The following is a 27,321-nucleotide window of genomic DNA, read 5'->3' as shown; positions in this document are numbered from 1 at the left end:
CTGTAATCCCAGCCATTCGGGAGGCTGAAGCAAGAGAATCACTTGAACCTGGGAGGCAGAGGTTGCAGTGAGCCTAGATTGCAGCACTGCACTCCAGCCTGGGCGACACAGCAAGACTCTGTGTCAAAAAAAAAAAAAGTAAAGCAGATATTTGTCAATTAAAAAATAATGTTTTAAAACTATCGAGCAGAACACTAGTAATATAAAAAGTTCCATACTTTCATTTTTTTTTTCTAGATAGAATAAGTTCGAGGTTATTGATCAGGAAATACATCTTTTTTTTGTTACTGTTGCAGGTGTGAAAAAAATAGAAAATAGTTTGCAATTTAAGTACCTTGAATTGATGAGTTTTGTTCAGAGACTTTAGCATAAAAAACTATTAAATTAATACCTTAATGCCTACAATTATTAACAGACTAGAAGAAGATAACTTGCTCCAAGAATAGTTGACATCTCAGCTGCCAGGCTTTAACTGCCTGGAACCCAGATTCTAAAAAGAGACAGAATGACTTTGGTGGACTCAAAGTCCAGAATCCCCACACATATATATCGAAACCAGTTTCTTATTTCCCATTTTGTTGTGTATTAAATAATGATTAGAGAGAGTTAAAATTAGTAGTAAGAGGTAATACCCGAAAGGTAGTAGCAAGGAAGGGAAGAGAAAAACTAATGAATAATAGGAATTTGTGTGTGTGTGTGTGTGTGTGTGTGTTTACGGTAGTCTGGAGTTACATATCCTAGGAGCAAAAAAAGTCTAACCTTCCAAAGATACCCCATGTAAGTGTTTCAGGTGACCCTCAGTAATTAAGAATAGCTAAATTATATTTAATATATCTTCTTTAATATGAATAAATGTGCATAATCTTAAAATGACTATATTTTAAAATTGTTAAACTTTTAAAGTTTTCTTTTTAAACAGGACTATTTAGTTATTTAGAATGCTAACCTATTTGGAATAGCTCACTTTCTAAGGAAACCCAACAAGTTTTACTATTGAGTTAGGATTGTAAGGTTGAATTGTAAAGCGACTTCAGACATTAGAAGTCCAAATCTACTCATTTATCAGATGAAAATCTTCCGTTTAGAGATCAAGGCTAACTTTATTTCACAAAACTAGTTATTGGAATTAGAAATTAGGTCTGTTGGCTATTGGTCCTTTTTTGTTGCTGTTGTTGATATATACTAAGTTTGGAAGTACTCGAAGTTGAAATCTAAGTAAAATGTTTTCTTTTTTTCATTTGTCTTTATGATGTACTAGTATTCAAGATTTGAAGGAAAGAATTAGACAACGTACCAACTTACCACTTGGGCCAAGTATCGATACTCATGGGGAAACTTTTCTATCCCAAGAAGTGGTGGTTAATCTTTTACAAGAAACCAAACAAGCCTTTGAAAGATGTCATAGGGTAAGAGTGATTGTAAATTTATTTTACGTTTACAGTTGTTCCTTGATATCTGTGGGAAGTTGATTCCAAAACCTCCGAGGATACCAAAATCGTGGTATATCCTATGCACATCCTCCTTTATACTTTAATTCATCTCTAGGTTACTTATAATTATTTGTATATATTATTACATTACCTAGTGCAATGTAAATCTCCGTAAATAGTTGTAACTTCAGTGTTTAGGGAATGATGACAGTACATATTCAGTACAGATGCAACCATTCTCTTTTTTTTTTTTTGAATATTTTTAATCTGTGGCTGGTTGAATCTGCTGATGTAGAACCCACAGATACAGAACTTACAGATAGAGAGAATTGACTATATAGTTGTGTATTTTAAGTCTTACCTTGTTTTACTAAGATATAAATTTACTCTCTGATTAGGAACAACTATTTTTTGTAATAAAAGATAGGATTTTTGTTTTGGAGAACAATAATTTTAAAATTAGGAATAAATGTGAATATAGCTTTAAATTAAAGTTGAGCAAATCAAATTTTTGTTATGTAAGATTAAATGAAGATGTGAAAGGGACAGTTAGACTTTTCTCATGAAGAAATGGTGCATCAGGGAAAGAACAATGTTTTAAGAGCATCAACATCAAAGGGAAAGAATGAAGATTTGACTCCATTAAAACTTAGATTTTCCTTTCTAATAAACACAGTTTAGCACAATAAACAGAAAAGTCAGAGTGATAAAGTATTTGTAAATGATACTACTAGCAAAAGATTGTATGAAACAAATAATAGTAGCTAATAATTTTATAGTACATAATATGTTCCAGACACTCTTCTTTTTTTTTTTTTATTATACTTTAAGTTCTGGGTTACATGTGTAGAACATGCAGGTTTGTTACATAGGTATACACGTGCCATGGTGGTTTGCTGCACCCATCAACCCCTCATCTACATTAGGTATTTCTCCTAATGCTATTCCTCCCTTAGCCCCCCATCCCCCAACAGGCCCCAGTGTGTGATGTTCCCCTCCCTGTGTCCGTGTGTTCTCATTGTTCAACTCCCACTTCTGAGTGAAAACATGCGGTGTTTGATTTTCTGTTCCTTTGTTAGTTTGCTGAGAATAATGGTTTCCAGCTTCATTCATGTTCCTGCAAAGGACATGAACTCATCCTTTTTGATGGCTGCACAGTATTCCATGGTATATATGTGCCACATTTTCTTTATCCAGTCTATCATTGGTGGGCATTTGGGTTGGTTCCAAGTCTTCACTATTGTGAATAGTGCTGCAGTAAACATAACGTGTGCATGTGTCTTAATAGTAGAATGATTTGTAATCCTTTGGGTATATACCCAGTAATGAGATTGCTGGGTCAAATGGTAATTCTGGTTCTAGATCCTTGAGGAATCACCACATTGTCTTCCACAATGGTTGAACTAATTTACACTCCCACCAACAGTGTAGAAGCATTCCTATTTCTCCACATCCTCTCCAGCATTTGTTGTTTCCTGATTTTTTAATGATTGCCATTCTAACTGGCGTGAGATGGTATCTCATTGTGGTTTTGATTTGCATTTCTCTAATGACCAGTGATGATGAGCTTTTTTTCATGTTTGTTAACTGCATAAATGTCTTCTTTTGAGAAGTGCCAGACACTTTTCTAAGCATTTTAAGTGTGTGTGTGTATGTATATATATCTTGTTTGTATGTAGTTTACATACATATATATATATATATATATATATGCGTATGTAAACTTATTTCATCATATAACCACCCTGTGAGGTTATTTTTCAGATAAAGAACTGAGATACATGGCTTTTAAGTAGTGGATTGAGAGTTGAGGCAGTCTTATTTATGTTGATGTATATAATCTGTATTTATACTGAGACAGTAAATTATACATGTGAATATAAATCAATAGAAAACAAGTCAAAGAATACACATATGCAGTTTACAAAAAAGAAAATGTTAATCACTAGTACAATACTCAGTCTCACTAATAGGAAAATGCAACTTAGAATAAGAGAATTACCATCCCATTTTCATTAGGTTGGGATAAATTAAGAAGTGTGATGACCAAGTGTTGTTAAGGAAGTGGAGCAATAGCAGTTGTCACACACCGCCAATGGGAGTGAAATTGGTATGGTTATTTTGAGGATTAATTTGGCAGTTTCTTAGAGAAACTCATAGGTTCATGTGATATGTATAACATCATAACAGCATTTCTTGTCATGTGGAAAAATTAAAAGCAAACTTTCAGTATCCACCAAAAAGAGAGTTGTTAAACTGGTGTTGTTCATACAGTAGAAAACTATACAACAATTTAAATGAGTGAAGTAGAGTTACATGTGTCAACATGAATAAATCTCAAAAATACTTAGTATTGATATGACTGAATCATACGGTTTTTTTTTTTTAGGAAGCTGCCAAACTAATAGTGTGTAGTGATATTTGATTATAGTTTTAGTTTTCATTTTCCTAATGCAGTGATGATTCATGTTGAGCATCTTTTCATGTGCTTATTTGCCGTCAATATATACTCTCTGGTGAAGTGTTCAGATCTTTTGTGCATTTTTAAATCAATTGTGTGTTTTCTTATTTTTTGAGCACTCTATATTGTTACAATTTATCAGATATGATTTGCACATTTTTTTTCTGCCTGTGGCTTGTCTTTTTATTCTCATCAGTATTTCTAAGGATAGATGTTCTTAATTTTGATGACATCCAATTTAATAATACTTTTCTGTTCTGGATGGTGATTTTGGTGTCATATATAAGAAATCTTTGCCTAACCAAAGGTTACAAAGTTTTCCTCCTGTGTTTTCTTCTAGCAGTTTTATAATTTGAGGCTTTATGTTAAGATGTATAATCAATTTTGAGTTAAGTTATACAGTATTGTGGATCAAAGTTCATAATTTTACAGTTAGGCATCCAGTTGTTTCAATTTCGTTTATCGAAAAGGCTATCCTTTCCCCACTGAATTACTCTAGAACCTTTGTCAAAAATCAGTGGACCATTTATATGTGGGTCTGTTTCTGGACTCTTGTGTTCCACTGGTCTGTCTTTATGCCTGTACTTTACTGTCTTAATTGCTGTAACTTTATAATAAGTCTTGAATTGGGTAGTGTAAGTCCTAAGTCCTCTAACATTTTTATATAAATCATTTTGTATTATGTCTTATAATGGCTTGTCTGTTTCAGAAAAAGTCTGAGATTTTGATTGGAATTACGTTGACTCTGTAGTTCTATTTGGGGAGAATTGACATATTTTGATCCCATTATAGCATATGTAAATGGTCTTTTTAAGATTTATATTTAATTTCTAGTTTAACTTAGTTGTTAGTATATAGAAATACAATTGATTTCTATATATTGCTCTTATATCCTGTGTGAACAGAAAATAAATCTCTGGACCCCCAAATCACTAAGCCAAAGGGAAAACTCAAGCTGGAAAATGCATCAGGCAAACCTGCCTCCCATTTTATTCCTAAATAAGATAGAAATTCCTTGTGGGCCTCAAGATCTTTCCCCTAAAACGGTTTTATTGAATTTCACCTTGGCAATGTAAGTTGATAGCTTATCTTCACAGTTGCAGGACAAAGGAGAGAACTCAAGTCATCCCTCAGCTCACCTGAGACAAATGCGTATCTGATTGCTTCCTCTGTCCTATTGTTTATGTAAAAATGTAGATTCACTGAGCCAGATTAAGGCATAAGTGATTATTCCTCTACCCACCTCTGACATGCAAATTGTATATTCAGTGAAGGGGTGATCAAAGACTCCAAAGAATACAACTGTTTGTCTCTTATCTACCTGTAACTTGGAAGCACCTTCTCACCCCTTCAAGTTGTCCCGCCTTTTCGGACAGAACCAGTGTACATCACACCTATTGATTGATGTCTCATGTCTCCCTAAAATGTGTAAAACCAAGCTGTGCCCCTACCAACTTAGGTGGGCACGTGTTGGCGGGACCTCCTGAGACTGTGTCATAGGAATGTGCTTAACCTTAGCAAAATAAACTTTCTAAATTGATTGAGACTTGTCTCAGATACTTTTGGGTTTAGACCTGCAACCTAACTAAACTCACTTATTAGTTCTATTTGCCTTTTTTTTTTTTTTTTTTTTGTAGATTCCACTGGCTTTTCTGTATAGATTATTATATTATCAGTCCATAAATACAGTTTTACTTATGTTTTCCAATATAGATGTCTTTTATTTGTTCTTTTGCCTTATTGCACTGGCCAGACTTCTAGTACAATGCTGAATAGAAGTCGTGAGAGTGAACACTTTGCATTATTTCTGGTCTTAAGAATAAATCGTTTAGTCTTTCACTATTAAGTATGATACTAGTTGGGTTTTTCATAGATGTTCTTTTTCAGATTGAGAAAATTATTTTATCCTACTTAGCTGAGTGGTTCTATGAGGATTAGATGTTAGATGTTGTGCAAAACTTTTTTATTCTGTTAATGTGGTAAATTATAGTGATTGATTTTCAAATGTTGGCCTTGCATTCCTTCTTTGATAAACTCCAATTGGTCACCAATTGACCTTTGACCTTTTGTCATATATTGTTGGATTAGGTTTGCTAAACTTTTGTAAAGGATTTTAACATCTGTGTTCATGAGGGATATTGGCCTTTTTTTTTTTCTTTTTTTTTTTTGGAGACGGAGTCTCACTCTGACGCCCAGGCTGGAGTGCAGTGGCACAATCTCAGCTCACTGCAACCTCCGCCTCCTGAGTCCAAGCGATTCTCCTTCCTCAGCCTCCCAAGTAGCTGGACTACAGGCACCTGCCACCATACCTGGCTGAGTTTTGTATTTTTAGTAGAGACAGGGTTTTGCCATGTTGGCCAGGGTGGTCTTGAACCTCTGACCTCAGGTGATCCGCCCGCCTCGGCTTCCCAAAGTGCTGAGATTACAGGTGTGAGCCACTGTGCCCAGCTTTTTTTCCTTTTTATGTCTTTGTCTGGTTTTAGTATCAGGGTGTTGGCCTCATAGGATGTATTGGGAAGTATTTCCACCACCCCTCCCATTTTCTGGAAGAGTTTGCGTAGAATTGGTATTCTTTCTTTCTTTCTTTGGTAAAATTCACAAGTGAAGTCATTTGGGCCTGAATTGTTTTCTGTGTGAGGATTTTAAACTACAAATTCAACTTCTTTAGTAGATACAGAACAATTCAGGTTATCCACTTCTTTTTAAGTCCACTTTGGTAGTTTGTATGTTTTAAGCATTTGTGTAGTTCACGTAAGTTGTTGAATTTATTGGAATAAAATTATATTCATGATATTTTCTTATCCTTTTAATATCTGTAGAATTTGTAGTGATGTCACCACTTTGCTAATATTAGTAATTTGTGTCATTTTTTTTTATCTGATCCATCTGGCTAGAGGTTTATTCATTTTACTGATTTATTTCCTCCCAAAGAACCAGCTTTTGGTTTCATTAATTTTTCCCTGTTGTTTTTCTGTTTTATATTCATCAGTTTCTACTCTTTATTACTTCTGTTATTCTGCTTACTTGGGTTTTATCCCCACTCTGACCCCAACCCCCCTGTTTTTTTAGTTTTCTAAGGTGGAAGCTGAGGTCATTGATTTGAGAACTTTCTTCTTTCCTAATCTAATGCGAGTGTTTTGTCTTACAAATTTCCCTGTAAATACTATTTTAGCTGCATCCCCAGAATTTTTGTATGTTGTGTTTTATTTTTATTCAGTTCAAATCCTTTTAATTTTGCTTTTGATTTGTTTTGGCCCAAACGTCATTTAGAAATATGTTATTTAGTTTCCAGATATTTAGGAATTTGTTAGATGTCTGTTACTGATTTTAAATTTGATTCCATTGTAGTCAGAGGATGTACTTTGTATGATGTGAACCCATTTTAAATTTATTAAGACTTCTGTTTTTTTAGCCCGGAATATGGTCCATTTTTTTTGTATGCACTTGAAAAAATACATATATCCTGATGTTGTTGGATGGAGTATTGTATAAATGTCAGGCTTAGTTGATTATGTTGTTCAAGTCTTCTATATCCTTACCAATTTTCCATCTGCCTCTTCTGTCTATTACTCATGGATGTTTGGATGTAAATAGGAGGAGTGTAAGAATGTCTTGTGAAGAAGGTAAGAGCATTTTTTGAGCATCAGTGATTAGAGGAGGAGGGTGAATATTGGAATAGAGAGACTGATGAGGGAGGGGTAAAGGTTGGGGTAGTATTAATAAGACCAGGAAGGAAGCTGAGTAATACCAATTCAATATTTATAATCAGTGGGAATTCAAAGGGGGTTATAGAATTCCTATCAACTTCTAATTTAATACATCAGATAATAAATATTAGCCCCAAGAGGACACATGAATGAAGACTACAAATAGGTTTGACGGAAGCAGAAATCAATGTATAAATAATATAGAAAGCAATTATAAGAAGTCAAGAGTAATTTTCTGACTGTTAAAAAAGGATTTTATTTTCCCAGCATAACTAATAATTATTTTACTAAATTGCTAGTTTAACAGCAACAGCAGCACCAAAATGAATATTGTAAGCTCACTATGTGCAAATACTGTGCTAAAAACACTTTATGCTTATTTTCGTATTTTATTCTCACCCCAAGGCTAGAATGTAAGTACTGTTAATACTATTCCCATCTTACAAATGAAGAAATTGAGGCATGGTGGGGTTAAATAACATCTCAAAGGTTCACTTAATCAGAAAATGATAAAACCATTATTTGAGCCAGTCATATTTTATGGTGCATCCGTTATTAATTTCTCCATCTCCACTCCCCAGTAAAACAAAGAATTCTTTTTGTTCTGAGTTTTACTAGACTGTTCTTTGCTCTCAAACGTCTTTGGCCCACAGTAAGAAATGCATTTTACATGTTAGTTCTGTATATATATATATATATGTGTGTATATATATGTGTGGGGGGTATACATTTTATGAAAGTATACTTGGATTTCACTAATGGATTGCAATCCAACTTTGAAAAACATTGCTCTAAGTCTGGAGAGTTGTAGACAAACATGGAGCATTATAATTGTGTGCGTGTGTGTTTGTGCATGCGCACACAATATGGGGGGAGCTGTGAGTTATTTTGAATACCTGAAACACTGACTACATCTTATAAAAAATTGATTGCTTAAAAAAAATTGGCATTTTCAAAAGGTAGACTTGAGGAATGATGTTGTTTGGTTTTTGTTTTTAAGCTCTCTGATCCTTCTGACTTACCAAGGAATGCCTTCAGAATTTTTACCATTCTTGTGGAATTTTTATGTATTGAGCATATTGATTATGCTTTGGAAACAGGACTTGCTGGTAAGTATATTTGTGTTACACTTGTGTTAAATTCTTTTGATCCTGCTTGGTTAAACTATATGCATAATGTTGTTTTGCGTATAATCATCTCTGTGTGTCAAATTCAGTTCAGTGCAATGAAGTTTGAGTTTTTATAATGCAAGGATTTGCCAGGTGCTGAAAGCTATACAGAATGGTTCTCTCATATTGTTTACATATGGCATAATAAAATAATAAGCTACATAAGTCACTACAATGTATGACACAATGTCTTACAATGCTGTAAGTTAGAAAATGTCGAGGAACAAAATGAAGGCGAAAACAATTCTGATTGGGGAATTGAGTAATGTAAGACTTAGAAAGAGAAGTATTAAAAACTAAGTCTGGAAAAAAATAGATTCAAATTAAAATTCTTAATTTGCTTGTGGTCTTTTGGTCTTAGTAGTTAGTATTAGTAGCACAATAATGACCAGAGTCCAGTCTCATTAATTCAGTTGTCTACTTCACCTGTTCAATGGTCATCTCAAACTTAACATATCCCAAATTAAACTCTTTATCTTCCCTCTAAACCTGTTCCTTTCCCATTCTTCCCATGTCATTAAAAGGCATTACCAATATGCATGATTATTGTATGTCAGTTTTTTAAAAGGCATTACCATTTACCACTTGCTCAAGCCCCAACAAAACCCAGGAGTTCCTCAGTTCCTCTTTTTCAGAAATCCTGATAGCCAATCCATCAGCAAATCCTGTCAATATACTTCCAGGCATAAGTCAAATTCATGTACTTTTCTCCATCTTCACTGATGCCACCCTAATTTAAACACCATTATCTCTGTCTACTTGTAACTGGTCTCCCTGTGTACATTCTTGCCTCTCCACATTACTGACTTCATGTAACAGCTAGTTTAATTATTTCCTTATTTAAAACTCTGTAGTGTTTCCTATTACTCTTAAGGGGAAAACAACAGCAAACTCTAGAGAAGCATGACTTTTTATGTGGCCTGGTATGTATTCATTATCTCTCATTGCATTTCTTCTCACTGCCCACTCTGACCCTTATTGTTTTTCCTTGCTTAGTCTCTTTGCACTTGGTGTTTTCCTGTCCTCAAAATCCTTTTGCCTCAGCTTTTCTCATGGCTGGCTTTTCAATCGTCTGATCTCAACTAAGATGTTATCTTCTCAGAGAGGCCTTTGCTGATCACCCTAGCTAAAGTAGCCCTCTTCTCCCAGCCCAGTTATCCTCATTATCTTATCATTGCATTAACTTTTTTTATAGCACTTATCACAATGAAATTTTTATCTGTTAATGTCTGCCTCCACTCATCAGAATTCATTCATTTAGCACATGCTTATTAAATGCCTACTCCTGCACTTGTGGAGTTTACATTCATATGGAGAAGATAGACAAATGATTAGAAAGTGCAATGAAGAAAAATAAAACTGAGTAAGGGATTAAAAAATTTTAAAAAGTGTGTATATATAATAATTGTGATATGCCCTTATTTTTATTTTTATTTTTGAGATAGAATCTCGCTCTGTCACCCAGGCTGGAGTGCAGGGGCACATTCATGGCTCATGGCAACTTTGAACTCCTGGGCTCAAGCAATACTCCTGCCTCAGCCTCCTGAGTAGCTATAACTACAGGTGCATGCCACTGCACCCAGCTAATTTTTTCTTTTTTTGTAGAGATGGGGTCTTGCTTTGTTGCCTAGGCTGTTCTTGAACTCTTGGCTCCAAGTGATCCTCCCTCCTCAGCCTCCCAAGAATTTTTTGTTTTGATTTAAACTATTTTCCTAAAGGTTTCTTTTCCTACTAACTTATGCCGCTGCTGGACTGTTTGTGTGTGTCAGTTTTTCTGTAATTATTGAATATTCTTTAAAAATTTTAATTTTGTGGTTAAAAACATACATTGTAGCTGAGTTCTGATGCCTATAAAGAAAAAAAGTACATCAATATTGCCTTAATTTTTATGTCTTTCATTAATAACAATGTTTCATATTTTCTACATATGTATTGATTTTGTGTTTTTCTCTTGTAAAGTTCATTTGTTATTTGAGCCTTCAATTTCTTATCAGTTGGTAATCTTGTCCTATAAAGAACTCTAGGTGTCAAGCCTGTATTTTCTTATTAGCTATGCATATTTTCTTTAGTGTCTTAAGTCTTTTAGCTAGAAACATAAACATCTAGGACCTTTGAGTTCATCTGTTATTCTTTGCAAAAAGGAGGAAATGGAAATCCAGAGAGGTCAGCTGACATTTTGAGGTCAGAATACGGAGTGGCTTGATTCGCTTTTTTATTTTATTCTGAATAAATTCCAGAATAAAATCAGGAATGTAATCTGTAGATAGTGAGGACATTTTGAGTATTTTTGAGGAAATAGTGTAGAGCACAGTAAGTGAAATGTGTCAGTTTAGGGATATTACTATGGCAGCAGTATCTAGGATAAAAGGTAAAGAGACTTGAATGAGGAAAACCAATGAGAAAATTATTCGAACTATTATCAGAGATAAAGAGGCCTGGTTATAAGAAATATGTGGAGGTGTATTCATGGCTCACGTGAATCATCAAGGCTAAGTAGATGGTGAACATTGGGCATAAAAATAACTTTGGATGAGTTTTACCTAGTATAAGCTTAAGCTTGATTTTCCTCTTCTGTCCACGGAAGTCATTATTGATGTATTAAAACAGCGGTTTCATTTATTTTATGTTATAGATTAAAAAACTACATTCTTTTTTTCTGTTGCCAAGATGAAGTTCTTCAAGGATGATTCTAACATATGTATGCTTTCCGGTTTTAGGAATTCCCTCTTCAGATTCTAGGAATGCAAATCTTTATTTTTTGGACGTTGTGCAACAGGCCAATACTATTTTTCATCTTTTTGACAAACAGTTTAATGATCACCTTATGCCACTAATAAGGTTAGTCAAATTATCTGATTTTCATTGATATTTCAGTGACTATTAATAGCATTCTACATAATCTACATATATTTTCATTAAATTTAAAAAATACATTTTCACAAAAATGTCAAACTGGACAAGTGGAATGACATAAAAATATAAAAGTTCTTAGGAAATAAAACATTAGATATTGTTTCTTCCTGCATTTCTGTTTTCTCTTTCCACTATATTATTAATTTTGGTGTATTTCAAAAGATTTAATCTGTCACAAATTTTTTTTCACCTAAAACTGAAATCTCATGTGAAAGAGGACCTCCAGCTTAGTGAAACTCAGCAAATTTGACATATTTTAAAAGATCTGATAGACAAAGTCCATATACCCACTTGTTATAATGTAAAGGTACATACAAAAAATTTTGTGAGATTAATAGGACAGATTTTAATGAGGCATTAAGTAAGGTTTGGTTTATATCTTCATATCAATTTATGTGAACTTATAAAGCATTTGAGAAATAAGATGGTGTATATGCGAACATGCTTTACAAAATTATCTCTTTAGCACTGTTATGTAAGAGGAAAAATATTCATATAAAATTTTTTGACATTTTGTTGTAAACATTGATATGCCAAGACTAGTCCAGAAACAGTCTCAAAGATAACAGTCACTTGTAATCCCTGAATCATACTTTGAAAGGAAATTTACTTTTTAAGAGCTGTTATGCCACAAAGCAGAGAATTCACACAATTATTAGGGTTGCCTATTTCTTAATATTTTGAATGTTTTGACATTCTGATAGCATTCAGAAGGCAAATATGGTTGTCTGGTTTTTAAAAATACAGCTGGATTGGCTGTTACCCTCCAAATTTTATAGTATGATTTACTGTATTCTTAAAACTCTGGTGATGATAGTCTATAACTTTTCTTGGTATTACACTAGATAATTGTTTATAAAGAAAACCAAATAATTCCAAAATTTTAAAGTCACATTTATATTCTTGAGAGATGTCTCCTCAGAGATCAAAGTAACAAATTTAAGTGGTCCTCTTCCTTCCCTTTTAATCGGTTGTTTTTAGTCTATTATAATGAATTGGGCATAGTGAATGCTAAATAATTACTTTCCTTCTTATATGCTTCTTGGATTTGTTAACAATATTAATGTGTGTATATGGATGTATTTATAAATGTATATAATGTAATACACATGGGTGTATGAAAAACTTTTAGAAAATATTAGACTATTAATATGATTCTTTTTCCCTTGTAAATATACAATAGCTCTTCTCCTAAGTTATCTGAATGCCTTCAGAAGAAAAAAGAAATAATTGAACAAATGGAGATGAAATTGGATACTGGCATTGATAGGCAAGTTGTTGGTTTTGTCTCTTGCATTTTTTTAAATTATAAAAACACCATATTATAGCAGCATGAAAATACTTTGTAGAGAAGAAAAATATTTATCTTAATTCCACCATATTGCTACAACATTTGCTTTTATTTTTACATATTGCCTTCATCCTTATTAGAATGTTGTTTTTATTGCATCTTGAAGTTTTTTACTTTGGCCTATCTTGGCATTTAACATGCATTCCTCACTAAGCTTAATCATTTCTAGCTTTTGATTTAAAGTGAGAAATATGTGATGTTTTTCAGTTGAACACTTAGAGGCCATTGTAGGATTATTGATTGTCCTAGTTTCAGTGTTACTGTGTTTCAAGGTATAGGGAGGTCCAAGGAGAGGCAGAGAGACAGGGAAACAGCCATTAACTGGAGCAGTCAGAACACACACTACATTTGTCAATTAGGTGCACTGTCTTATGTGGGTGTGGTTTGTGGTACCCCAAAACAATTAAAATAGTAACATCAAAGATCACTGATCATAGATCACCATAACAGATTTAGCAGTAATGAAAAAGTTTGAAATATTATAAGAATTACCAAAATGTGACACAGAAACACAAAGTGAGCACAGGCTGTTGGAAAAGTGGCACTGATAGACTTGCGTTGCCACAAGCCTGCAACTTGTAAAAAAAACAAACAAAACAAACCACAGTATCTGTGAAACACAATCAAACAAAGCAGAATAAAACAAGGTATGCCTGGATATTCAGAAATGGGGTTGTTGGGTCATATAGTAGCTCTGTTTTTAAGTTTTTGAGGAATTTCCATACTTTTCCATAATGACTGTACCAATTTACATCCCCATCCACAGTGTACAAATGTCTTTTATCTGCACTCTTGACAACGCTTGTTATCTATTGCCTTTTTGAAAAGAGCCATCCTAACAGGTGTGAAGTGATAATTGATTGCATTTTCCTGATGACTAGTGATGTTGAGCACCTTTTCATATACCTGTTAGCCATCTGTATGTCTTCTTTCAAAAATTTTTATTCAGGTTCTTTGCTTTTAATCATTGGATCATTTACTTTTTTGCTATTGAGTTGTTTGAGTTCCTTGTATGTTTGGTGTCGAACACTCTGAGATGTATGGTTTACAAATATTTCCTTCCATTTCATAGGCCGTTGATTGTTTTCTTTGCTGTGCAGAAACTCTTTAGTTTGATGCAATCTCATTTGTCTTTGTTTCTGTTGCCTGTGCTTTTGAGGCCATATCCAAAAGGTCATTGCCAACACCAATGTCAAGAAACTTTTTTCTTATGTTTTCTTCTGCTAGTTTTATAGTTGTGGGTCTTACATTAAATTTAATCCATTTTGAGTTGATTTTTTTTGTGTAGAGTATAAGATAAAGGTGTCATTTCATTTTCCTGTGTGTAGATATCCAGTTTTCTAGCACCATTTATTGAGGAGACTATCCTTTCCCTATTGTGTATTCTTGGCACCCTTGTTAAAGAGCAGTTGACCGTAAATGGATGGATTTATTTCTGGGCTCTGTATCATGTTCCATTGGGCTGTGTATCTGTTTTTATGCCAGTACCATACTGCATTAATTACTGTAGCTGTATAATATATTTTCTAACCAAGAAGTACGATGCTTCCAGTTTTGTTCTTTCTCAAAATTGCTTTGGCTATTCAGGATTTTTTCTGGTTACATAAGAATTTTATGTTTTTTTTTTTCTATTTCTGTGAAAAATGCTATTGGAATTTTGATTGGGAATGCATTGAATTGCTTTGAGTAGTATGGACAGGTTGACAATATTCATTCTTTCAAGCCTTAAACACAAGATATGTTTCCATTTACTTGTTTCTTTTGGCAATGTTCTATAGTTTTCAGTGTATAAGTCTTTTACTTGCTTGGTTAATTCCTAAATATTTTATTCTTTTTCGTGCTATTGTAAATGGGATTTTTTTTTTTCTTTCTTTTTTGGATAGTTTGCTGATAATGTATAAAAACAACTGATTTTTGTATGATGATTTTCTATCTGGCAACTTTACTGAATTTATTTATTAGTTCTATTTTTCGATGGAGTCTTTAGAGTTTTCTCTAAGATCATATCATCTGCAAAGAGACAATTTTACTTCTTTCTTTCCAATTTAGATGTCTTTTATTTCTTTTTCTTGCCTAACTGCTCTGGCTAGGACATCCACTACTGTGTTGAATAGAAGTGGTGAGAGTGGACATCCTTGTTCTTGTTCCTGATGTTAGAGGAAAAGCTTTGAGCTTTCCACTGTGGAGTTTGATATTAGTTGTGGGCTTGTCATATATGATCTTTATTATCTTTAGGTATATTCCTTCTATACCTAATTTGTTTGCAAGTCTTTGTCATGAAAGAGTGTTGAATTTTACCAGAAGCGTTTTTTTTTCACATCGTCAGACAGTCATACGATTTTTATCCTTCATTCTGTTAATGTGGTCTGTCACATTTATAGATCTGCATATGCTGAACCATCCTTGAATCTCAGGGATAAATTCTGTTTGGTTATGGTGTATGATCCTTTTAGTGTGCTATTGAATTCAGTTTGCTAGTTTTTCTTTTTTTTTTTTTTACATCTTTATTCATCAGGGATATGGCCTGTAATTTTCTTTCCTGTATTGTCCTTCTCTGGCTTTGGTATCACTGTAATGTTGTCTTTGTAAAATGAGTTTGAAGGAGTTACCAGTTCTTCCATTGTTTGAAAATATTTGAGAACGATTGGTGTTAATTCTTCTTTTTTTTGAGATGGAGTCTCCCTCTGTTGCCCAGGCTGGAGTCCAGCGGCATGATCATGGCTCACTGCAACCTCCATCTCCCTGGTTCAAGCAGTTCCCCTGCCTCACCCTCCCGAATAGCTGGAATTACAGGCGCACACCACTACATCCAGCTAATTTTTTTGTATTTTTAGTAGAGACAGGGTTTTACCTTGTTGGCCAGAGTGGTCTTGAACTCCTGACCTCAGGCAATACACCCACCTCAGCCTCCCAAAGTGCTGGGCTTACAGGTGTGAGTCATTGTGCCCAGCCAATTCTTCTTTTTAATGTTGGGTAGAATTCACTAGTAAGGCCATCTGGTCCTGGGATTTTTCTGACTTCAGCAGGACCCCGTCTCTTAATCTCTTCAACTTATGCCAATCTATTATCCTTTTCCTAGCTTTATTTCTTTTGTTGTTGTGCTTATATCACTTGGTCCATCTTTTGAATTACTTTCTTGAAATACTCTAAAGTACATTTCCATCAATTACAACTGTCTTACAGACCCTAACCTCTGATAGATGCTGTCTCTTTTATTCCCATGACTGGTTGACTCCTCGCTGTTGGAGAATATCACATAACATGTATGTTATTGGTACCACTGCAAATCCATGCTCTCATTTCTCAGTTGGATCTTTAGTACCTCTTATCCATCCTTGTGATTGTCCTCACACTGTGAGACTCAGTGTTGCTCCTACCTGTTTTTCCCAACCTTGGCCATTCTTCATAAGTTCCCTATCTCCACCAGAAGCGTTCCGTACACATTCAGCATCCCTAATCCAAAAATTCAAAATAAAAATGCTTCAAAATTTGAAACTTGAAACTTTTTGAGTGCTGACATTACCCTACAAGTAGAAAATTTTACACCTGACCTCATGTGACAGGGTACAGTCAAAATACAGATGCACAGCACACGGTTTATTTGAGTATCCCCAAGGGAAAAAAGATCCTCCCAATCCTCTTCAGCTGTGATACTTTCTGTGCATGTCCGAATCCCCCGCTACAACAAGCATGCCTACAAAGAATAATAAAATGGCATGTGTGTAGGCTGGACATGCCAATGGTAGGTTGCTCACAGTGCCCCACATGCAGCCAAGACCTGTGTGTATTACTCACTGTGTGTGCTTTTTGTTCTCCTTATTCTGTGCTCTGTGGTATAAAGATGTTATGGAATCTTAAAAGGCCTACAGATACCCCTGTGGTTAACAGTGATAAGAAAAAGAGGAAACATTTATGTTTATCTTTTTGTTTGTTTTTGTTTTTTGAGGTGGAGTCTTGCTCTATTGCCCAGGCTGGAGTGCAGTGGCGTGATCTTGGCTCTGTTCAACCCCTGCCTCCTGGGTTCAAGCGATTCTCCTGCCTCAGCCTCCCAAGTAGCTGGGACTACAGGTGCGAGCCACCGTGCCCAGCTAATTTTTTGTATTTTTAGTGGAGACAGCGTTTTGCCATGTTGGCCAGGCTGGTCTCAAACTCCTGGCCTCAAGTGATCCACCTGCCTCAGCCTTCCAAAGTGCTGGGATTACAGGTGTGAACTACTGCACTCAGCCTGTTTATCTTTAAAAAAAATTTTTTCTTTGTGGCCAGGCACAGTGGCTCAGTCTTGAACTGAGACCAGCCTGGCCAATATGGTGAAACCCCATCTCTACTAAAAAATGCAAAAATTGGTTCTGCATGGTGGCAGGCGCCTGTAATCCCAGCTACTCGGGCGGCTGAGGCAGGAGAATTGCTTGAACCTGGCATTCAGAGGTTGCAGTGAGCCAAGATCATGCCACTGTACTCCAGACTGGGTAACAAGAGCGGAACTCTGTCTTGAAAAGATAAATAAATAAATAAAAATAAAAATAATTTGTTTAGAGACATGGTCTTGCTCTGTCACCCAGGCTGGTGTGCAGTGGCACAATCATAGCTCACCGCAACTTTGAATTCCTGGGTTCACACTGTCCTCCCACCTCAGCCTCTTGAGTAGCTAGGACCACAGATGCACACTACCATACTCAGCCATTTTTTTTTTTTTAATGTAGAGATAGGGTCTCATTATGTTGCCCAGGCCATTCTTGAACTCCTGGGCTCAAGTGATCCTCTCACTTCAGCCTCGCAAAGTGCTGGGATTACAAGTGTGAGTCACCATGCCTAGCAGCACGTATGTTTATCAAAGCTGTTGGACAAACAGGATGGCGGTGTAAGTGTGAAATGTCTTACAGAAGAGTATGGTATTGGAATGACCACCATATATTGCCTGAAGAAACAGAAGGAGAAACTCTGTGCTGAAAGTGATGAACAGAAGTTAATGAAAAATATAAAGACACTGCATAAATCTAAAAGTGAAGATCTTGATTATGTATTGAAAGAATGGATCTGTCAGCATTGCAATGAATACATTGCCACTTAATGGTACGGTGATCATGAAACAAGCAAAGATCTATCATGATGAATTGAAAATTGAAGGCAATCATGGCTATTCAATGGGCCGTTTGCCAGAAGTTAAGAACAGACATGGCATTACGTTTTTAAAGGTTTGTTGTGATAGAGCATCTGCTGGTCATGAAGCAGCAGAGAAATTCCTTACTGAGTTTGCCACGGTTATTGCTGATGAAAATCTGGTATGAGAATAAGTCTATAATGTTGATGAAACACCACTATTTTGGCATTACTGCCCCAAGAAGACACTGACAATACAGGTGATAAGATGGCTCCTACAGAAATTGAGGACGCCAAGGACAGAGTAACTGTGCTGGGGTGTGCTAATGCAGCAGGCATGTATAAGTGTAAGGTTGCTGTAATAAGCTAAAGCTTGCATCTTCATTGTTTCCAAGGAGTGAATTTCTTGTTGGTTACACTGTTATGCTAACAAAAAGGCATGGATAACCAGGGATGTCTTTTCTGATTAGTTTTACAAACATTTTGTACTAGTGGCTTACACATACTGCAGGGAAGCTGGACTGGATAACAACTACAAGATTTTGTTATTCCTTGACAGCTGTTCGTGTCATACTTTTTCCCAAATGTGACTATTCAGTCTTCTGACCAAGGTATCTTTAGATCAATGAAGAGTAAATATAGAAACACTTTCTTGGGTGGGCATGGTGGCTCAGGCCTATAACCCCAACACTTTGGGAGGCTGAGGCAGGAGGATCACTTGAGCCCATGAGTTTGGGACCAGCCTAAGGCAACATAGTAAGACCCTGTCTCTACCAAAAAAAAAATTTAAGAATTAGGTGTTGGCATGTGCCTGTAGTCCCAGCTACTCAGGAGGCTGAGTTGGGTGGATCACTTGAGCCTGGTAGGTCCAGGCTACAGTGAGCAATCATCACACTGCATTCCAGCCTGGTGATGGAGCGAGACCCTGTCTCAGAACTTTCTTTTCTTTTTTGGAGACAGAGTCTTTCCCAGGCTAGAGTGCAGTGACGCCATCTCAGCTCACTGCAACTTCATCTTCCCAGATCAAACAGTTCTTCTGCCTCAGCCTCCTGAGTAGCTGGGACTACAGGCACCCACCACCACGCCTGGCTAATTTTTGTATTTTTAGTAGAGACGGGTTTTCACCATGTTGGCCAGTCTGGTCTCGAACTCCCGCCCTCAAGTGATCCTCCCACCTCGGCCTCTCAGAACACTTTCTTGAACAGCATACTAGCAACGGTGAACAGAGGCAGGAGTATGGAAGGTTTTCAAAATGAGTTGAGCATGAAAGATGCTGTATATGCTGTTGCTAGTGCTTGGAACACAGTGACTAAAGACAGTTACGCATGCCTGGCACAACCTCTGGCCTTCAGCTGTGTTCAGTGGAGGATGAACAAGGTGGTGACTTTGAAGATTTCCATATTTCAAGTGAGAAAAAAATGATGTCTGACTTCTTACATATACAAAAAATAATACGTTTAGAGTCCATCAGTAAGTTGGATGAAGTGAATATCAAAGAATTTTTTAACATCAGTGAAACTCCAGTTGCTCATTCATGGACTGGTAGTGAAATAGCCTAAATGGTTCTAAATCAAGGTGATTGTGGTAATAGTGACAAGGTAAGGTTGCTAATGCTGCAGAAAAAATGCCTGTAGATTACATGGTGAAAATGTGCAATGGACTTATTAAAGGTACAGCAGTGTACATTCATAATAGAACAATAAGTCATATCATTTACAAAATCAAACAGAGACTTCTAAGACAAAAACCATTATTAATGAGGCAGATGACTCCAGAGGAAACTTTTAAGAAGCCACCCAGCAGAATATCTCCTCATCCAAAGAGGTCCTGCTTTCTGGTCTCGCAACTGCTTCTGATGTTTCTTGTCACCTAAAAAAATAAAACATAGGATAGAGTAACCTTTTCATGAAAGCACGGCATTGTAGGTGGAGACTGAAAACCTGCTACATTGTTTGTTGTTGTTTAACAGGCAATACAGGTATTGTGGTGATGTTACTGTGCTGTTTGGTTACCTTAAATATGTTATTTTTTTCTCTGTATGAATGGCGTGTCATCTTTTTTACTGTTAAGTACTTATGTGTGAATAAGTATAAGAAAATGATTGCTTATTGGTAGCATATAAATTCAGAGTCAGGAATGATGGTAATGCCAGACAGCCACGGATTGTCCACATGGGTGTCTGAGATAGTGACATCTTTGCTTTCTGATGGCTCAGTGAACATAAATGTTTCATGTACAAAACTATTAAAATACTTTATAAAATTACTGTCAGTCTACATATATAAGATATATATGAAACATAGATGAATTTTGTGTTGAGAATGGGTTCCATCCCCAAGATACCTTATTATGTATATACAGATATTCCAAAATCTGAAAAATTTCAAAATCCAAAACACTTCTGTTCCCAAGAATTTTGAGAAAGGGATACTCAACTTGTATATGGTTTTGCCTTTGAAAATCCTTAGTTGTTAAGGAATTAAATTAGTGACAGGCTTCTGAGATCTTTGAATCTTGGAGTATTGCACAAAGAATTTTTGCCCTCTGTTTTGAGCAGAAAGATAATAAAACCAAGAGCTCTTTCATATTAAGACCTAGAGCTGACTTTTTCTAATATCTAAAGTTTACCAATAGTAAAAGAGTTTTATGGAGATAGGAAATTAAATAACTGATTTAATTTAGCATAAATAATATAATTAAACATAAGGTAAGTTAGATGGGTTAAAGAATGTTGTGTTCTCAATTCTCTAGGACATTAAATTGTATGATTGGACAGATGAAGCATATTTTGGCTGCAGAACAGAAGAAAACAGATTTTAAGCCAGAAGATGAAAACAATGTTTTGATTCAATATACTAATGTGAGTAAAATGATTCAATGTGTTAATATTTTGTTAACATTTTCATTAGTGTATCCTACTGTGCCCTAGATTTTTTTCCATTTATACTTACAGATTAATGAGAAACTATGTATTTCCTCTTTAGCTAAGCTGATATACATTCCTGTGTAATGAGTGTAGAAAAACTTTTATAGGCCTGTGTAAAAGTCTGTGCTTATGTAAGAAAACAAGTGGAGAAGATTAAAAATTCCATGGATGGGAAGAATGTGGATACAGTTTTGATGGAACTTGGAGTACGTTTTCATCGACTTATCTATGAGCACCTTCAACAATATTCCTACAGTTGTATGGGTGGCATGTTGGCAATTTGTGATGTAGCCGAATATAGGAAGTGTGCCAAAGACTTCAAGGTATGTATACACAAAAACATCAAACTTGCAGATAGGCCCAGGAGCATAAGTCAGATCATTAAAAATCACTATTTACTTATAGTTAGTGAAAGGTTTATAACTTTTGTTGATATTGTGTGAGATAGATTATCACATTCTACCTGAAACAGTGTTGTTCCAATCATTTTTTTTTTTAATTTTAAATTTTGAATTTTTATTTTTGTTTTTCCAAAGACAGAGTTTCACGATGTTGCCCAGGCTGGTCTCTTATTCCTGGGCTCAAGTGATCTGCTGCCTCAGCCTCCAAAAGTGCTGGGTTTGCAGGAATGAGCCACCACACCTGGCCCATATATTTAATATTAAACCCATTTTTGCTTTATGGTGTATTTTCAGTTCCACAGTCTTTGACTTATTGACATCCATGACTAATGCTGTATATGTCACGTTAGGAAAATAATGTTGTCTTAATTTATGTCCCTCTGAATTTTTCTGTAACATTTAAATTATGAAAAATGTATATTAATAACTAGTTGTAGTCCACTGAAGTATATATGATTGTTATTATTGAGAATTGACACATGAATCTTTTTGAAATATTATAGCAAGTTTATTTAACTATTGAAATCTTTAAGTTTTAATGCTTTGTGATCTTTAAAAAATTCTAATACGTTGAACTTCACCCACACTAGTAAGTCCCACCTGACAGTATGTAAAAAGTTACAAGCTAATTGTAAAACTGGAAATTGTTTTGTTTCAATGTTACTTTTTTCTTCTCTCAATTCAGATTCCAATGGTATTACATCTTTTTGATACTCTGCATGCTCTTTGCAATCTTCTGGTAGTTGCCCCAGATAATTTAAAGCAAGTCTGCTCAGGAGAACAACTTGCTAATTTGGACAAGAATATACTTCACTCCTTCGTACAACTTCGTGCTGATTATAGATCTGCCCGCCTTGCTCGACACTTCAGCTGAGATTGAATTTACAAAGGAATTCAATGTCAGTTCCTTTACAGAGGAATGTCTTGTACTTCAGCAGGCCTCGGTTGATAGCACAGGAGATACCTTATGACACAGCCAACATTTTGTGAAACAATGACTGGAACAAAACAGCAGCCATACTTACCTTTGAGGTTTTATTTAAAGTTTGGATACCACTAGCTATATTTTGCTTTTTTCCCCTTACATTGAATTTTAATTCCATTCTTGAATGTAGAAATTTCAGATTCTCTAAAACTACGTGTCGCTGTTTTCATCCTAGAAAATGTTGCTGTCAGAAGGCAAAGGGAATGTTACCAGTGTTTTCGGTTCTTGTACTTTTAACATATTCCATTTAGAAATTTTGCCATTCTGTTTTCCATTAATAATAGGTGAAATACAGGAAAACTACATTTGTTATTCCTCAGTTTTTAATGACCTTTTCAGCATCCATTGTTAATCAAATTATTTTAGGTTTTCGTAAATAATTTTTTTGCCTCTTTCGAAAGGTTAACAAGCATACTTTCTGTAGTTTGGATTTTTTTCTGAGGTACATTAATCTAGTCTAAAAAATGTCATAAACTGAACTAAAATGATGAAATATTTTATATAGACATTAGGAGTGGATCAGAATACTTCTGCTTTCTGGGTAAAACTTAAAAGTTTACTATTTCTTATTTGGTAAATAGATTTTAAGCCAATTCTACTAAGAAATTAATAAAACTACCTTATTTTATATTCCACTTAAGGTGGAGGACCTTAACTAAAGGACCATATTTATTCATTATTTTAATATTATAAGGGAAGTAAAAAAAAAGTGAGGTATAGTCTAAATGGTGCATATAAGAAATATTGACAGTGTTTAGCAACAATGAAGCCCTTTAAGATTTCTGTTGTAATGCTAAACTTGAATTAGATGGAATGGCTGAACATGTGGTTAGTCTTTTATTTTAAGAGGAATTGAGAATTGATAGATTTGGAGATGAGCTTTGCAAAGACTGGTTGCTTTTCATGTCTATAGGTCTGTCATTGTCCTTTTTCAAAGCATTTCTGAAGTTATTCCTACTTGGATGTACTTAATGGAATTGGCTTAATTTGATGACATAATAAATCAGTTATAAAATTTTAAACATCAAGTGAAAATTTAGAAAGGCCATTAGTATTCTATAAACCTTATCAACTTGCTCTGGGAGAATGCATTCTAGATTATATGTAGTGTTTCAGCTCCCATTGTGTTGTTCATAGTCTTCTAGGAACAGATAAGTATTCAATTCACTCTTGGCGTTTTTTCTTTAATATAGGTTTTTTAGCGTTATTTGTGGAAAACTGCTTTTCTTCTGAGAACCTTATTCTGAATGTCATCAACTTTACCAAACCTTCTAAGTCCAGAGCTAACTTAGTACTGTTTAAGTTACTATTGACTGAATTTTCTTCATTTTCTGTTTAGTCCAGTGCTACCAAGGTAAGCAAGGGAATGAAGTATACCGACCTCTTTCAAAGCATTTTAGGACATTATGGCAGCTTTAGAAGACTGTCTTGTTTTCTAGCCAAGGGAGAGCCAGAACAGGTTTTGGTTACTAGAGAAGGTCATATGCTTGTACTGTTGCCATTTTAGAAAGCTCTGATGTGAATTCAAATTTTACCTCTGTTACTTAAAGCCAACAATTTTAAGGCAGTAGTTTTACTGGCCATTTAAGCTCTTTGTACAGTGTCAATTTGTAAAAAAGAAAAAACGAAAAAAAATCTCAAATAAAACATGAGATAACATTTTAAGACTTCCAAATCAGAGAAGTGCTTCAAATTATTTTGTTTGGATTAATTTTTAAAATGTAAAGCATATACTTGTTGCTTAGTTATTTTGTTAATTATTTTCATGCTTGAGTTCTGTGCAATATTTTCTATTATGTCCGTTGATAGGACAGTGACAAAATTCATAAGTGAATACTTAATTTAGAAGTGTTAACATTAATGCTCAATAAACAAATTCCCTGCAGTTGTTTTTTTATTTCACTCTTTTTATATTTTAGAGCCATCCATCCTGAATTTTATAAATGATTTTTTTTTTAAATTGGAGATTTTTAAAATTTTTCACAGCACAGGTCTTCTCACTGTCTTTTTTAGCAAAAAATACTTGACTATATAAACAAGACTAGAAATTTATCCTAAACAGATGGTCTTTCTCTAAGGGAAAAAAAAAAATGTGTCATGTAAAGCAGTATGCATTCTTTTCTGATTTTTTAAGTGTTTTCATATTTATAGCCATCACAAAATTTTACCCAAAATGTATGGCTCAGAAGAGATGATCAATAAGTAAAATGTTTTTCATGTTGCACATGGTAAAATTTTAGGTAGAGAATGGAGCTTTGTATAATTGGTAACTTTAACCAACATTTACCTAAGTACAGTCTTTGCAGTATTACACAATACCATATGAGCTAATATGCAATATTAGTAATGCATTGAATGAAGTTGAAAATACACTCAACACACTGCACATTGTTTTTCTAAAATTGAGAAATTTCTGAAATACAGAATACAAGTTTAATAAAGGAAGCCTACCTTATGTAAATTATGATGTTGAAAATGACAGTCAACCGGAGTAGGTGAAGTGTCCTTATGAAGAATTATTAAATAGTAGCTGGATGGATCTTTAGACGGATGACCACCTGACCATTCCAAGACAATTTTTGGTCCCATTTTGAGGATTGCCATAGTTGCAAGTCCTTAGGATCTTCCTTGTTTTAAAGAGAACTGTCAAAGTAGGTTAAATTAAAATCTAATTTAAATTAGGTTAATTTATATTACATCATTCTTTTTTTCGCCCTCTTTCACTTCTAAATATTTTGCTTTCTAAATAGTAGCCTTCGGGTTCACAGTGAAATAATTTAATTATCGATCAGTAGATTGATTCCAGGTGGAGAATTCACTGCCTCCCTAAAATGCATTTTTCTTACCTATGATGGTGAATATTTACAAGGATCTGGATAAAGAGATTTTGATTTTTGAAATGCCACAAAACCCCTTAAAGTGGTCAAGTTCCTAAGGTACTGGCTAAGGCATGCTTGAACTGTATTTGAGGGACAGCAGTTCAGTCAGTACATAATTTGTTGGTGACTAACAAAGCTCACATCTGGGAGATAAACTTTTTTTAATGCAAAAATATTTTACACATTACCCATATGTTGTTGAATTTTACATACAAAGCATTTTGTGCTTTCATTCAATTAGTTTAACTATATTCAGTTTCTGTATTATTTCTCTCTGATCTATCCTGTAATACATTATTATGTACTTTAGAAGAAAAGATCAGTTCATATTGTTAGAGTGAATAATTCTACATAAAGTTAAAAGTTAGCAATTTAAAAAATTTTACTGCGTAATAAAGATAATTATAGTTACATGTATTGATTTAAGTCTCACACACTGTGCTAATAAGTCGTTTGCATATATTATTTGATTCTAGAGCAACCCTAGGATTTGGGTACTATTATTTCCATTTGACAGATGAAAAACCAAATGCATAGAAAGGTAAGTAGACCAGTCAAGGTCTACAGCTAGTAAAATGCTCAGATTGAAACCTAAATCTTTTCTCACTCACTTTTAGGTTCTATATGCTATTCTCCTTACATAACATTAAATAGATCCTTTAGTTTGATAGGTTCATTAGTTTTGCTTAATCGTTTCTTCCAATATGAGTCTTACTGTAGCATTTATATTACAAAGTTGGCATACAGAGTCAATATCTAATTTACTGTTGTGTTTTTCTTAATATGTTCAATGTATGGTCATACTTTTTAAATTTGATTTTTAAAATTTTATAAGTTGTCCTGAAACTTTAATATTAAGTTTGTACCTATAGAAATATGCCTATCACAAATCTTTATTGGTATTATTTTATATACTTTTCCAGCTTGATAATTTTCACAATAGAAAGAGACCAAATATTTTGTACTATATTTTGTGACACGGAAGTAAATGACAACTCTGCCTTGGAAGATATGAAGAAATCAGTGTTTTTATGTTCAAAACTATTTTAAATGTCATAGGCTTGCAAACTGTGTTAACTATTTAGTACATTGGTAGTTTTTAAATGACTAATGCTGGAGTGAAAGTGTAAGGCAAAATATTTAGTATATTAACAGTAGATAGTCATTTTGATGTAATCAGAATTGCATGTTAAGGGTTTTAGAAGCTGTCATAACTCTTATTTCTACCACTGATCAATCATTTCTCTTTACAAATTTAGGGAGGAAACAACTGTTCAAATGTATAGGGGACAGAAACCTGACATTTAGAGAATAGAAATTTTAATTGCCAAATTAGAGCAGCTAGGCTACCCCTGAGCTTAACAAAATTCCTATTTTTGAACTAGACCCGATGTATTTTATCATTATTATTTGATAGGTACCATTAACCTTTGTTTTGTGATTAAATACCTACTTTTGGGGGGAAAGGTGAGTAATTAAACACACTCACCCATTTTCTAAGTGGTTTAGAAGGTTGCAGTCTTCCTCACCATACAGAGCCAGTTTAAATAGGAATATATCACATCATACTTCAAATAGCAATCAACCTCAGAGGAAAGTCATTTATTCAGAAGGCATAGATTTTGCTAGACAGCAGTGATGCATTACAAATATATAATTATTTGCACTAATATTTGAGCAGGTGGAATGGATTAGAACATGGTCAACATTATGCTGCTGATAACATGTATTTTTCTATATTAATATGTACTGTGCAACATGTATTAAAATTGTCAATAATTCATTTTAGCCAAGATACTAATATTTATATTACTGTGTTTAAGAGACAGTATCCAACTGAGCCACTTTTAATTTAAAAGTCTGAAACTGGAATTAAGTTTACTTTCAAAAATCACTTAAATTACTTTATAATCAGTGAAAGGTCAGTAAAACGTAGAATTATAAGTGCCTAGTGACTTAATAGGAGGAAATATGGAGGGTTAAGAAAGGAAGTAGGAACCTG

General features: G+C 34.5%; 1 protein-coding gene across 1 annotated transcript in view; it reads left to right on the top strand.

Annotated features, from left to right (window-relative positions):
* Nucleotides 1-27,100, top strand: part of EXOC5 (exocyst complex component 5) — a 63,841-nt gene extending 36,741 nt beyond the window's left edge. The window contains exons 12-18 of the mRNA XM_030811071.1: nucleotides 1,259-1,406; nucleotides 8,599-8,707; nucleotides 11,485-11,605; nucleotides 12,864-12,950; nucleotides 20,880-20,988; nucleotides 21,162-21,377; nucleotides 22,141-27,100. Coding sequence (XP_030666931.1) covers nucleotides 1,259-1,406; nucleotides 8,599-8,707; nucleotides 11,485-11,605; nucleotides 12,864-12,950; nucleotides 20,880-20,988; nucleotides 21,162-21,377; nucleotides 22,141-22,329 — 979 coding nt within the window. The 3' untranslated portion in view covers nucleotides 22,330-27,100. The remainder of the gene's footprint in view (nucleotides 1-1,258; nucleotides 1,407-8,598; nucleotides 8,708-11,484; nucleotides 11,606-12,863; nucleotides 12,951-20,879; nucleotides 20,989-21,161; nucleotides 21,378-22,140) is intronic.
* Nucleotides 27,101-27,321: the final 221 nt, after the last annotated feature.

This window comes from Nomascus leucogenys, chromosome 1a, assembly GCF_006542625.1.
Source record: "Nomascus leucogenys isolate Asia chromosome 1a, Asia_NLE_v1, whole genome shotgun sequence".
NCBI lineage: Eukaryota > Metazoa > Chordata > Mammalia > Primates > Hylobatidae > Nomascus > Nomascus leucogenys.
This window is presented reverse-complemented; position numbering and strand designations above follow the sequence as displayed.